The sequence below is a fragment of the Condylostylus longicornis genome, unplaced genomic scaffold, assembly GCF_029603195.1.
Source record: "Condylostylus longicornis isolate FDR11 unplaced genomic scaffold, ASM2960319v2 ptg000143l, whole genome shotgun sequence".
NCBI lineage: Eukaryota > Metazoa > Arthropoda > Insecta > Diptera > Dolichopodidae > Condylostylus > Condylostylus longicornis.
The window spans coordinates 381,449-394,735 of NW_026578111.1; the positions used below are offsets into that span (position 1 = coordinate 381,449).

Genomic DNA, 13,287 nt, shown 5'->3' on the forward strand with positions numbered 1-13,287 from the left:
CAGGTTCTGCATTGCATTTTGAAGTCTATTTTTTATTACTCCTGTTAGGATTTTATAAGTTGTGTCGAGAAATGTGATGGCTCTCAAATTGTTGCAGTCAGATGGGTCGCCGTTTTTGGGAATTTTGACTTAACGCTTTTTTTCACTCTGTAAGGATTGTTTCGTTTCTTATGTCGGGATAAAGGAGTTCAGCTGCTGTTTGTGGGTCTAGTTTTGGGATTTCGCTTGGCAACCCTTATTGTGGCTGAATTATCAATATTTAGTTTATTCGTACGTTGTTGTCTTAGTTTAATTAGAGCCCATGTTTTGCCAGAAATTCAAGGCTGTTGGTGCCTAGAATATTTGTAGCTGTTTGTATTAAGCTCCTGACCGTTACCTCCAATAGTTGTATGGTGTTTCTTTGCATGGCGTCATGTATAGCTGAAATGGTATTTGTTTTTACAACTGGGTCTCTGAGTTGCGACAGGTTAATTCTTGTTGGAGGATGTTGTATGATGATTATCTATTTTATTTCTTAGTTTGATCTTAAAGTCTGCAGTTACTAATTCATGATCACCAATATCAAACTGTAGTTCTCCACATTTATTCCATTTTAACTGGCTGATGTCTAGAATACCTATTTTTTACGTAGCAGCCTGTTGTTCAAGTTGACCTAGTTAGGATGTTTCCCTTAATGTTCTTACGTTCCATTGTGCTATTCGTCTAGGGCTTCTTGAAGTTTCTTAAATCCTTTTTAATTTAGATTTAAGTCGAACAGGAAATTAGTCTATCGCACCGATCGTAGTTTTCATCTTTTTTTTTTTATATACCATTTTTAAACTATATTATGATACTGAATAATATGTTATAAATTATTTATATTTATTATGAGCTGACAGCAATATGGGAAGCGTTCGCAGAAACGCTAAAACTTGTTTTGTATATTTTTCCAGCAAAGCTAAGCCTTACTCTTTCTTATTGGTACTATCATCCGATCTATTCTTCTTTTGTTAGAACCCGCGTCTCTTAACCTCCAATTTGCCTTTGGTCTTCGGTGTTTTACTAATTACCTTTGTAGGCTTACCAGAACCCGAAAGACCAATGGCACTGTCTGCCTTATGCTTCGGCTCTGCTCTGACGACCTCTTGGATTTCCTTCAAGTTATTGATCCCCTTACTCTTTACGATCTGCACATTTACTTAATCAATTTCATCATATAAAATCCATATCAGTCTCATAATAGTTCAAAAAATTACATAATAGTGCAAAAAAAGGAGTCCAACATGAACTTAATTTCCTCAAATTTATATTTCATACTTCTAGCATTAATAACGTATATAAAATTTTTAGTAAATTTTTCTCTTTGAAGGTTATATTACTAGAGTTAAGAAAGCTTTTGTATTAGTATTTACGAGGAACTCGAATCAATATCACTTAATCAGTTTCAAATAACAGTTAAATCAGATTCATGTGGAACTCTTATGATTCTAGAGTTTGATTTTTTTCAAATAAACAAATTGCAATTTTTTACTTGTACGAATTCAATAATTTTCTCCCGTTTCGAGTCTTTGGTTTTTTGAATAGTAGACCAAAATATTGAGCAAGGCTTAACGAAGATAATATTATCCGTGTTGGTGGATTGATCTCCAAATATTCCCATAGTCAGTCTTGTATTCTTGAGAGCTCTCAATAATGTTAGTTTACCTCATTAATGTTAGTTTAGTTAGTCACTGAGTTCTTGGTTTTTATTGAAGATCTATATATGTGAGGAATATCCTTTTATTCCACGCCAGCTTCACGAGCAATTTGTGTTATTGAAAATGTAGAAACCTTCTCAGAGAAATTGCAAAGGTTTAATATCACATAATTCAAGTTTTCTTAGTTTATGTTGTTTCATTTTTTCAATTTCAATTTGATTACTTATCATATTATCTTTCAGTTGTTTGTTTTTACTTCGTCAACTAAATTATTTACGCAGTTTTTCAATTCATTTTGGAATATCAATTCTTTGGGTTGTTTGATTTTCAATTTTTAATTTCAATTTTCAATTCCACTTTCATAAGAAGCTGGTTTGTCGTTAATTAATTGCGTGAAGCACTTATGCTTATAGGTGTCAAACTGGTTTTCTTTTTTGTCGTTTTGACTTGCTTAGTAGAAAAAACAAAATTTTTCTTAATTTTGAGAGTATTTACGGAAATCTTCAACATCCAATACTAAGTACTGATTACAAAACCATTTCTTTCAAACATCGCACTATATTCCAATTTTGGCCCTTGAATTGATTTTTTTCTTAGCTGTAATTAATGTTATTACCTGTAATTTTGACTTCAATTTTTCTATTTTTTGTTTAGAAAAAATAAACAAAGGCAGACCAGAATTTCATATGTTAGAATTTCGCTGTAATTACAACCCAATGGACTACATATGTATGTCTGCGGTTATTAAAAATTGTGTTTCGTCTTACCGAAATTAAGCAGCTCGCCAATACACACTACAGTTAGTCACATATGTGGCTAAATCTACGGTTTAGTCAAAATTTAATGAAAGCAGTATAATGAAGAGCTCTTTTTGGCACTAAACTTTTACATCAGATAATAGAATTTACGCTATTCTTACAAGATTAACGCAATTTCAATTCAAGTAGCTTATTTACTTGCCTTTGAAATCATTTCGAAACTCATGCTGCATTTTTATTGTCTAGTAGAAAGCCCAAAATTAAGATATTAAGTCATTATTAACAATTTAAGTCAAGTAGGCAAATTTTTTTGATTGACTTGAGTGAAACCAGCTTCAAATCAAATAGAGTTTATATGGAGTTATAAGTAGGCTTGAAGATTCCCCTTCATAGAGTTAAGTACGCTTGAAGATTCCCCTTCTTGACAGGCGGGGTAACTGTTAGATTGATAGATACGTAAATAGTCATGAGTCAATAATTCCGGTGAAAATTCCAACTTACATGATATGTTTGTAAATATTTGTTTACAAAATATGTGTAAGAATCAATTTTGTTAAACAAGATGAATTTAATGAATAAAAAGTTTAATAAAATAGATGAATTCCCTTTTATAGAGGAAAGTACATACATATATGTAATTAATTTTTATTTGCAAGCGGCGATTTCGGTACTACGTTACAATTTTGTAGAACGTATTTTTTACACCCCACGAAGATTAACATCTGCGAAGCTAAAATTTCACAAAATCAAGATTAAAGGAACCAAAGCGGTAAGTTTGCGGGTTCCTAACCGAAATATATTGTTATCATGTTTATATCCATATGAATGTGCATCTGCTTGTCCGTACCAGCGATAACTCAAAACTAATAGGTTATAGTATTGAAATTTTGCGAAAAAAAGGTGGGTATATGGTTACTATTTATAGTAAAATTTGAGATATCATGACTGCTTTTAATAGTTACCATAAAAATTCGAAAAAATTGTATGGTAGAAATTGTTGAAACAGGAAAACTCGCTTAAACAAACATACATACATATTATTAGGGCTCTTATGCATGATAAAAGATGATGAAATTGCATGAGTCCTTATAGTAGTTGCTGCACAATTTCAAAAATTATTAAATAATATTTCAAGAAACAATTGAAACAACAGTGCTGAAACTTTGCATAAGCAAATATGGTAATACGGCCACTATTTTCGCTAAAAATTTTTCAGATTTTCTGAGTTTAAATGGTAACTACCATAAGTATGAGTATACGTGTACAAGCTCTGGATAAAAAAATTATTGATTGGTACGAGTACCATATAATTGAAACGGGTCGGCTCTACCCAACGAATTAGAATTGCTAAAGGAAGGAGCATTTCGAAAATACAATGAAGCCAAATTTTTCTAGTTGTCTCTTTCCTTGCTCCGAGCATTGTCAAAGTCGTAAAAGGGGCGTATTTATTTTATTTTCTTATCACGGTTAAGTTAAAAATTTTTTTAAAGTAGAAACTAAATAACATTTCAAAATATTTTTCAGTTTAAATATTTGTAAAAAAAAATCATATTAAAACAAAAATTTTTTTTTTCTCTTTGAATAAATTTTATGAATTATAAAATTATAAATTTTGGTAATATATTTGAAATGCAAACTTTTTTATTAATATTTCCAATCCATTTTCTTTTAATTTCATTACTTCTAAGAAAACTGTAATTATATAAAAAAAAGACCAAATTAAAATATTGTATGTATGCTATATTTTATTAAACACAAACATATTTTGCTTAGAAAAGAAATCCGGTCCTGGAAAATTATATCATTCGAAGTAATTTTTATTTAAAACTAAACAAAAACAGATGTTTTTTTTTGCAAAATTTAAAACTTAATAAAATTAGAAATTATGAATTAATAAAAGCACTATTAAATTAATATTTCTTTTAATTATTGAAATGAATAATGTTAACATGTATATGATGGAAAAAAAGTATTTGTTTTTGCAAATTATACATCTTTTTCTTTTTCAACAAATTTTTTTCTTTTTTTCACTTGTTATAATTTTTTTATAAGTTTTTACAAAATAATGTTGTTTTTTTAACACTTATTATTATAAATAAAATAATAAAAACTTCTTTGTTTACTTTTTATATGGCAGCTCGTAATTTTCTAAGAGAAAAAAACAACAACGTTCGGTTAATTTCAGTTTGACAATATTCGGAGCAAATAAATAGACTTGTTGAAATTTTTGGCTTAAGAAAGATACGACTTTTTAGGCAGCGTAAGGGTGATAGAAACAAAGATGCTTCTTCCTTTAGTTCTACGAATTTCTAATTCGTTGACTCTACCTTATCTGGTTTTAAATGACGTTTTTGTTAATAATACCTCTGTCTGTATCAAAAATACGAACAAATGCCAAGAAAGTAAATGGAACCAATATGGTGTGTAGGGAACCACCAAAAGAAAAAAGTAACCAATTTAGATGCAAAATCACCAAAAGTAGCAATTCTGGCCACAACGTGTAATTTAAGCACCTTAATTGTACCGATTTCACTATTTTTCGTTAATCGAAAAAATCACATGATTGCGGAGTAAAGTGATACCTAAGTCAATCGTGCCAAATTGATTGTTTAAAGTATTGAATAGGTAACTTTCTCTTGATTGAAACATTCCTTTTTGTGCTGAAATTTGGTTAGATAGGTAGTGTGCAATAATTTTGTAAAATATTTTCGTTTTAGATTGAAATAATAAAAAAATTGTTTATAGGCAATATTTTGTGACCACAAATAACGAAATTTAACACTATGGGTGCACCAAAGAAACAAGTAAATATTGAGAACATTTATCACGTGTTGGCAAATTTTTTGAAGTTTTCTGTTTTTAGAAAAAGGCGCTAGAAAGTATAAATGCTCGGTTGGCTTTAGTAATGAAATCTGGCAAATATTGCCTTGGTTACAAGCAAACACTGAAAGCCTTACGCCAAGGAAAAGTTAAATTGGTTTTGATTGCCAGTAATTCTCCATCATTAAGGTGAAAATAATTACAAAATTTTAATATAATTAGCTTAAGTTTTTGTTTCAGGAAATCTGAAATAGAATACTATGCTATGTTAGCAAAGAGTGATGTACAGCACTACAGCGGTACAAACATTGAATTAGGAACAGCCTGCGGGAAATATTTCCGCGTTTGTACGCTTGCAATAACAGATCCTGGAGATTCTGATATCATTCGCTCTCTCCCGGAAGCAAGCTAAATATTAATAAAAAGAATTTGAACATGTTTTTTAGATTATCAGTAAAACTACTATAACTTGGTAAAATATAGGTTTTCTGTGAACAAAAGATGTGTTATCAATTTCGCATCATTTTTCGTCTTCCTAGGATTACAAGGTTCCACAATCACATGGCAGCGTTTTGAGAAATGGCGTTTTAAATCTTTTCTAGTTGTAAACTAACAACACTAAGAGTAGGCATCTGCGAATAAAAAATAACTTTGCAATAAAATATTATAATAAGTAGGCCATAAAACTTAAGCAAACAGGGTAATTGTTTAACAGGCCTTTCCCTCATTTAAAGCGCTTTATTTTTTCAGTTGATTTCTGTATCTCATTGAAAACTTTGTTGCATTCGAAGTTTTAAGAAATCAAGGAAAACTTGATTTTTGTAAAACAAAAAATCAATATCTTACAAAAAAAAATTAATATGTACATACATCGGTAGTTTCACACTTTATATTGTACTTGAAATAACATATGTATGTACGTAATTGTACATAGTCACTAATATCAAATATTTAAAGAAAAATTTGATTTTTATAAAAAGTAAAGATTTCAGTAATTTTTGATATGAAATGTCCTTGTGATCGGCGAAGCGAATGGCTAGGCGACTCAAATGGACTAAACGATTCGAATATTTTAAATTATGGTCGGCAAAAATATGGTGATATATTTTTTAGTCTAGAATACACGGTTTAAAATAAAGTTAAGGAAAATTTTATAAGATTTAAATTTGAAATTTAAATTTAGATTTTTAATTTAGAAGTTTGTAATAATTTGATTTTAAGTTTTATAATTATAATAGAGCTTAAAATTTTATAATCATTATAAAAAAGGCGTCGTGTCAAGTTGTCTTATATAAAAATAAATATAGTAAAAATATAAAGTAACTTGTGCAAGTTTTAACGTTCCTGATGCGGAAGTTTAGGTAAATCAGTGAATGAGCCTTACTAACAATGTGAAAATATTTCCTAATAAAACTAAAATCACATACATACATATGTGATTTTAGTTTTATTAGGATATATGTATGTATGTATGTATGTGCATACCTAAACAGAATCATAGGGACTTTTAACATAAAAGGAATTCACATATGCAATAATTTTTATGAAATATGAAGCATATGAATTTAATTAATATGTAAACACATAAAAAATATATATGTATGTACATATGTGATTATAAAAGTATACATTTTGGGAGACATACAAAACTAGCAAGCTCGTTAATTTCAAATGTAAATTTTCCCAAATTTGAAAAAATACATCACAATCAACTTAATGTTTCGAAAAAAATTATACTATTTTTTTTCTTGTAGTGTAGCATTTATTCAAACCTTAAAAAAATTAACAGAAATTGGAAGGTTTTTTAAATAAATTTTTTAATGTTTTAATAACACAAAATTTTAAGAATGTAAGGACTGGTAAAGTATAAAAAGATTGAATTTTAGCTTTTTCTAATTAACGAGAAAAAAAATAGAGTTGATCTTGTCAACTCTGTGATACCCGTACGAATTTGTTATCCTATGTACGAATAACTAATGTGTCATAACTAACTATGGGGCAGACTATGACTTTAAGTTGCCGTATAACCATATTAAATTATGCAAAATTTCAGTACTATGTGTTATTCAAAATACTGGTTGTGCCAAACTACTATTGATGTTGTATGGCAGTTACCAGAAAGAGCCAAGAAATTTTAGCGAATTTTATCAAGCACATCGGCCCTACTAATATATTCACTTGTGTGCAATCTCAATATCACAGCTTTTATAGTTTTTGAGATATAGTCAAATAACTTTTGAAGTTGTATGGCAGGTACCAGAAGGAGCCAAGTAATTTCAACTACTTTTATGTGACACATTGGCCCTATTAATATATTCGTTTGTATGAAATTTCAGTACCGTAGTTTTAATAGTTTCTGAAATATAGCCAAATAATTTTTGAAGTTGTATGGCAGGTACCAGAAGGAGCCAAGTAATTTCAACGACTTTTATATGGCATATTGGCCCTACTAATATATTCGTTTGTATGAAATTTCAATACCATAGCTTTTATAGTTTCTGAGATATAGCCAAATAAATTTTGAAGTTGTATGGCAGCTACCCGAACCGGTACCCCGATCATGTCCAATTTAAATAGGGTTCTGGCACTTACTACAATAAATCATTTGTGAAAATTTGGTGAACTTAGCTCAATTAGTTTTTGAGTTATCGTTGGGACGGACGGACGGACGGACGGACGGACGGACGGACGGACGGACGGACGGACGGACGGACAGACAAAGCTAAATCAACTCAGAATTTGACGCTGATCAAAAACATACACTTGAGTCTATATCTAACACCGTTATTTCTTAGCGTTACAAACGGTAAGGCAAATTTAGTATACCCTTCGAACATACGTTCGTACGGGTATAAAAATTTGAAAAAAGTTGATTTTTTGGGAGATTTGTGATGTTCAGAAGGACAGATCACATAAGAATACGTGTTAATTCGTCAGCTGTGAACTGTTACTCTCTTTAGGGTCCAGGCCTGTTTTTCTGTCAGCCGTGATTTGAAAAATTATATCCACCAATTGATAAATGATTGTCCACCATATGTATGTGACTAATACTTATTTTAATATTTACGTGAAATATTTATTCAATAGTGAAAAGTTTAATTTATAATTCATTTTTAATTTTGAAATAACACTTTTGTTTTAGCTGGGTTTAATTTGAAATTACGGGTGACATAGTTACATCAGAAGCAGATCTTTTCTAAGCACAGTTACTAAATTACAAATATACATACATATGTACGCATTTTGTGCTTGTATATTTGTTATATTAATATTCTTTTTATATAATATTTTTTTTTAAAAAAGATGCAAAAATGAGTGGAGCAGCTTTATTTTTTTTTTCGAATGTGACCCCGATTCCCCAATATTTTTCATAAATCATAAAGTACAACTGCGATCTTTTTAACCGTTTATTTTTAATTATGAACCCTATTTATATGTTGAAAATAAAAATTAAGGTTCTATGTTACATAAAGCCGCATTGACTTCTGTTTAAAATCTTGTAAAAGCAACAGGTTCTTTTCTATCTAAAATTTTCATATTTTTGTTTGATTTTGCTTCAATGTGTTAATCATTGTAAAACATTGTAGCTTAAGACTGACAATATAACTCAAAAATTGCAAAAGGTCTATGTGATGGCTAATCAATCATTCCGTGACTTCAATTATGCGCTGACGATGTAAACCTTACAAAGTATCACATTTCAAAAAGTTTAGTAAAAGCTCTTGAAATTGTACTTTCCTAAATGCGTTCTATATGTAGTGGACACGTAAAATAAAAGTAAATTGGGTGTCGGTCGAAAAAATCGACCACGCTTTTCTTATGTTATTGTATATGTATTGCCAGCAAAAACCAATTAAATAAACTAGCATATTAAATAAATTAAGTTTTCTTCCAAAATGCACCATAAAAATGAAATGCTTTTAATGACTTGGTAACGTTTCTTAAAAATTAACATTTGCACACAACTTTAAATTGAACTTTTCAAACAAGCGTCAAAGCACTTAATAATTTTAAAAATTGTATTCCAAAATGTACGAAAAGCTTCAGTAGCTTCTTTACAATGTAAAGGTATTGAAAGCTCTGAGACGGTACTACAACCGTATTAATACCGTACTTAAATCTTTTTTACAGCATTATTGAAGTCACGGATTATTATTGTATAACTAGTCTAATAAAATAGAAAATTTATGTAAGTAGATGTGCGATAATGTTTTGTGATGTGATGATTTTGAGTTTTGCATTATACGGATAATATTCTAATATTACGTATTTTCGAATAAATTAGAAATATTCATGGTGATTTAGGATGTTTGACAAATCAAAAACGATTAAATACAAAAAATATACAGAAAATGAAATTTTCAGTTCTTACAAACTAGGATAATAAATTACAAGTAACAAAATATTTTTCAGTTAAAACAAAAATAGTAAATATATAAATAAAAATGTTTTTGAGAAAAAAAAAATTGAATTTCCTTTTTTTAATAACTAAGATATTTGCATAAAAAATAAAATTTTCAATCCATTTTTCTGAAAACTATTTATTATAATATTTATATTACATTGTAATATTTGATGAGAAAACCTATAAATCTTATCACACAAATGTACCAATGCCTTCACCTTAATTACACAAACTTTTTTAATTTGCTTTTGTTAAAGATTAAATTATATATGTACTTATTTAAATTGTTAAAATCTTGACATTAGTAGGTAATTAGTTAAATTACATTTGCCACAGGCAACAAAATGAAATTTAAAGATCTGACAAATTAAAAATATTTCTTTGGTGTCAAATTCCTTTTTCCTAAATCTTGCTTAGATTTATCCCTTTGGAAAAGTAAATGCAAATATAACATTTACGTTCCTTTTTTCGTAGACTATTGCTTCTGCGTCCTTCAATGAAGCAATAGTCTACGAAATAATTAATATATGTATGTAATTATTGCCTAAAATTAAATTGGAATCAAATTTTGACAACAGGTGGTAATCTAACTACGTTGGAGACTCCACTCTCTTCGGAGTTCGGCTGTACAGAATCTGGAGAGAGCCATTTAATGCATTTCATTAATCCGTTCAGGAGAAACGCGAAAACCCGCCGTTCGCCACCTACATCTGATGTACGGATTTTAGAAAACAATAAAGCTATGGAAGGTGGACTACCGAACACTCAAGCTCCGCAAATCAAGAAGAATTAGCATACGTAAAAGAATTGGCCAACTAGAACAGTTCTGTGTGGCTTTGAAAAACGGGGTTCTTCAACTGATGACTGAGGATGAGAAGCTAAAGAAAGAGAAACATGGGAAAGTTACAAACAATCGGTCTAATGATAATAAAAAAAGAAAGATGGAACGTGGGCAAAAACTGACAAAGACAAGGCTAATGCGTTTGCGCATCTTTTGAGCGTGACTGTTCCAATTGTCAATGAAAGAGATGTTATGGAGGAAATCAGGACTCTTAAATCTAAAAAAGCTTGACATAATAACGGCCCATATTTTACGTGTTTGATATTTGAAAAGTTGCAGAGATAATTATATTGCACAAAACTGGAAAACCTATGGACATGGCGACTTCTTATAGATATAGACCAATCTCAATGTTGCCGACGATTTCAAAACTGAAAAGAAAACTTTTATTGAGAAGGCTTCAACCAATAATTCAAAGTAAAAAGTTAATTCCGAATCATCAATTTGGTTTTCGCCGGAACCACTAAACCTAGATCAGATTCATCGAATAACTGACCTGATAAAAAATTCACTGGAAGAAAAATCAATATGTTCTATTATATTTTTACACGTAGCCTAGACCATCGATAAGGTTTGACATTGTAGATTAATAAAAAAACTTAGGCAATTACTAACAAGACAGTATGTTAACCTGCTCGAATCTTACCGAGCATTTGTTGATGATACAGCAGTTTTCGCAATAGGATGAAATGAAAATGAATCTGCACAAAAGGCTAGTGATGAGACCTCAAAATGGACAAGAAAGTGGAATATAAAACTTAAACACCTTGACTTAAAATTTAATTTGGGATGCGTTTTGATCCATAAGTAGGTATTGGGTGTCTTTGTGCTGGGAAAAAATCAGCCCATATCGCACGCCCCACTTTCACTTTCTTATTTCCTGGTATAGGTAGATGACCTGTTAAAGTGTGTCATGACCTTTATAACGGGTCGTTTATTTGTTGGTATAGGTAGATGACTTGTTTAAGTGTGTCATGACCCATGTACATATGAATGTACGAAGCTGAGGTGGTCAGGTCAATGAGGTCAAAGGTTGCAAAGCAAGTTGTTTACTTGTCCGAATTCAGCATACTTGAGACTTTGCATGATTGATGTGTAAGTATATCATGACCCTTTGATTGTTGTTGATTCGAGGAGTTGTATGACGGAAGTTGTTTTAAGTGTTTCATGACCCATGTACATATGAATGTACGAAGCTGAGGTGGCCCCCAGGTCAATGAGGTCAAAGGTTGCAAAGCAAGTTGTTTACTTGTCCGAGTTCAGCGTACTTGAGACTCTGCATGATTTGTTTACATGTGAGTTTCCTTTGCCGGAGTTGTCCAGCAGATAAGGAAATTTAAATTAAATATTTTAAAAATAGTATTAGGTAATCAGAAATATCAGAAAGTACGTATTTTTAATTTTATCTTGATAGTAAAAAAGGAAAAAACTTGTTTTATTTACATTGAGGTACCTATAATTTTTATTTTCCTTCTACCTTAGTTCTTGTTATTGTATCTAGTTGCTTGCGCATCGCATTCTTTTTGTTTTTACTAACTGTTTACTTGTCCGAGTTCAGCGTTCTTGAGACCTTGCATGATTGATGTGTAAGTATGTCATGACCCTTTGATTGTTGTTGGTTCGAGGAGTTGTATGGCGTTGGTATCGTTGAGCAAGTGTTAGTTAATGGCGGAAGTTGTTTTTAAGGTCATAGACCTAGCTTTGAAGTAAAGAGTTCAGGAAGTTGGGAATAAAGAGAATGTTTTTATAAATAATGTTAACGGAATATCATGAAAAAAGTAGTATTATTTTTATATAGGTACCATGTGTAAGAATACTACTACTACAATTTTTTTATTATTTTGAAGAAGAGTGTAGAAAAATGCAATAAGATAACATTTATTTATATCCTATGATTAATTACATCTTGTATTGCTTTTCTTGTTTTGTTTTGCTTCTGTTGTTTAATTTTTCGCATTAAAAAGTAAAAAGAAATATGAAAATATTTCAATGCATTTTATGATGCATAACATACATATCTATTCATATATATGTAGTCACTTAAGGTTAAGTTTAGGAAATAGAAGGAATGAAATTCTTGTTCGATTCTTCGTAAAACAAGAAAAAAATGTTGAAGGCTTAAAAGTGATATGTAAAGAATGATCTGGCTTTGATTGTTGTTTTTATTAAAGCAGAATGAAGAAAAAAATAAAGCATCTTTTTAACTCATATATTAAAAATGTCGTATTTTTTAAATTTTCTGAGAGCCTGGTACTAAGTATATTGGTGTTATTTGTATGTTGAAAAACAACAACAAAATAGATTTAAATGTTGTTCTTTTTTCTTATAGAAGCAACAGATTTCATAACATAAAATCTAAACCTATGGAAAAAGGAAAATTATGAAACATATAAAAACACAATTATTTTTATTGTAATTGAAATTTATTTCGACCATAACTCATATCTGAAAAAATTAAAAAAAACCTAGGAAAATAAAAAAAAATACCTGAAAGTTGAAATAAAATACAAATCTTTCATTATACTTATTTTTATTTTCATTTTTAAACAAAAAAAAATTAAGTTCCTTAAATACTTAAATAATTAAAATTATTTATATTTTTGACAATTTTAAATTTTTATCACCAAATGAAGGTAATTTTTATTTAATTTAAAAATCTTGACATAATTGTCAGGCATGAAAATATAATTATTTTGGGTTACAAACACCCAATATGGTTTTTTTGTATTTTTACTCAATTTTTCTTCTATGCCTTCTAAGGCGTAGTTTTCATTTCGATCCATTTGC

At 29.8% G+C, this 13,287-nt stretch overlaps 2 protein-coding genes across 3 annotated transcripts in view; both read left to right on the forward strand.

Annotated features, from left to right (window-relative positions):
• Nucleotides 1–13,287, forward strand: part of LOC129615667 (uncharacterized) — a 53,020-nt gene that overhangs the window by 23,917 nt on the left and 15,816 nt on the right. The window lies entirely within an intron of this gene.
• On the forward strand, nt 5,017–5,754 carry LOC129615669 (60S ribosomal protein L30). 2 transcript variants are annotated; one of them, XM_055530996.1, is made up of 4 exons: nt 5,017–5,113; nt 5,180–5,238; nt 5,298–5,443; nt 5,495–5,754. In XM_055530996.1, exons 2-4 carry the CDS (start codon nt 5,218–5,220, stop codon nt 5,664–5,666), a joined length of 339 nt encoding a protein of 112 aa, XP_055386971.1. In that variant the 5' UTR covers nt 5,017–5,113; nt 5,180–5,217; the 3' UTR covers nt 5,667–5,754. The 2 variants fall into 2 exon arrangements, with proteins under 2 accessions (XP_055386971.1, XP_055386970.1); XM_055530995.1 differs by having other exon boundaries at nt 5,096–5,238.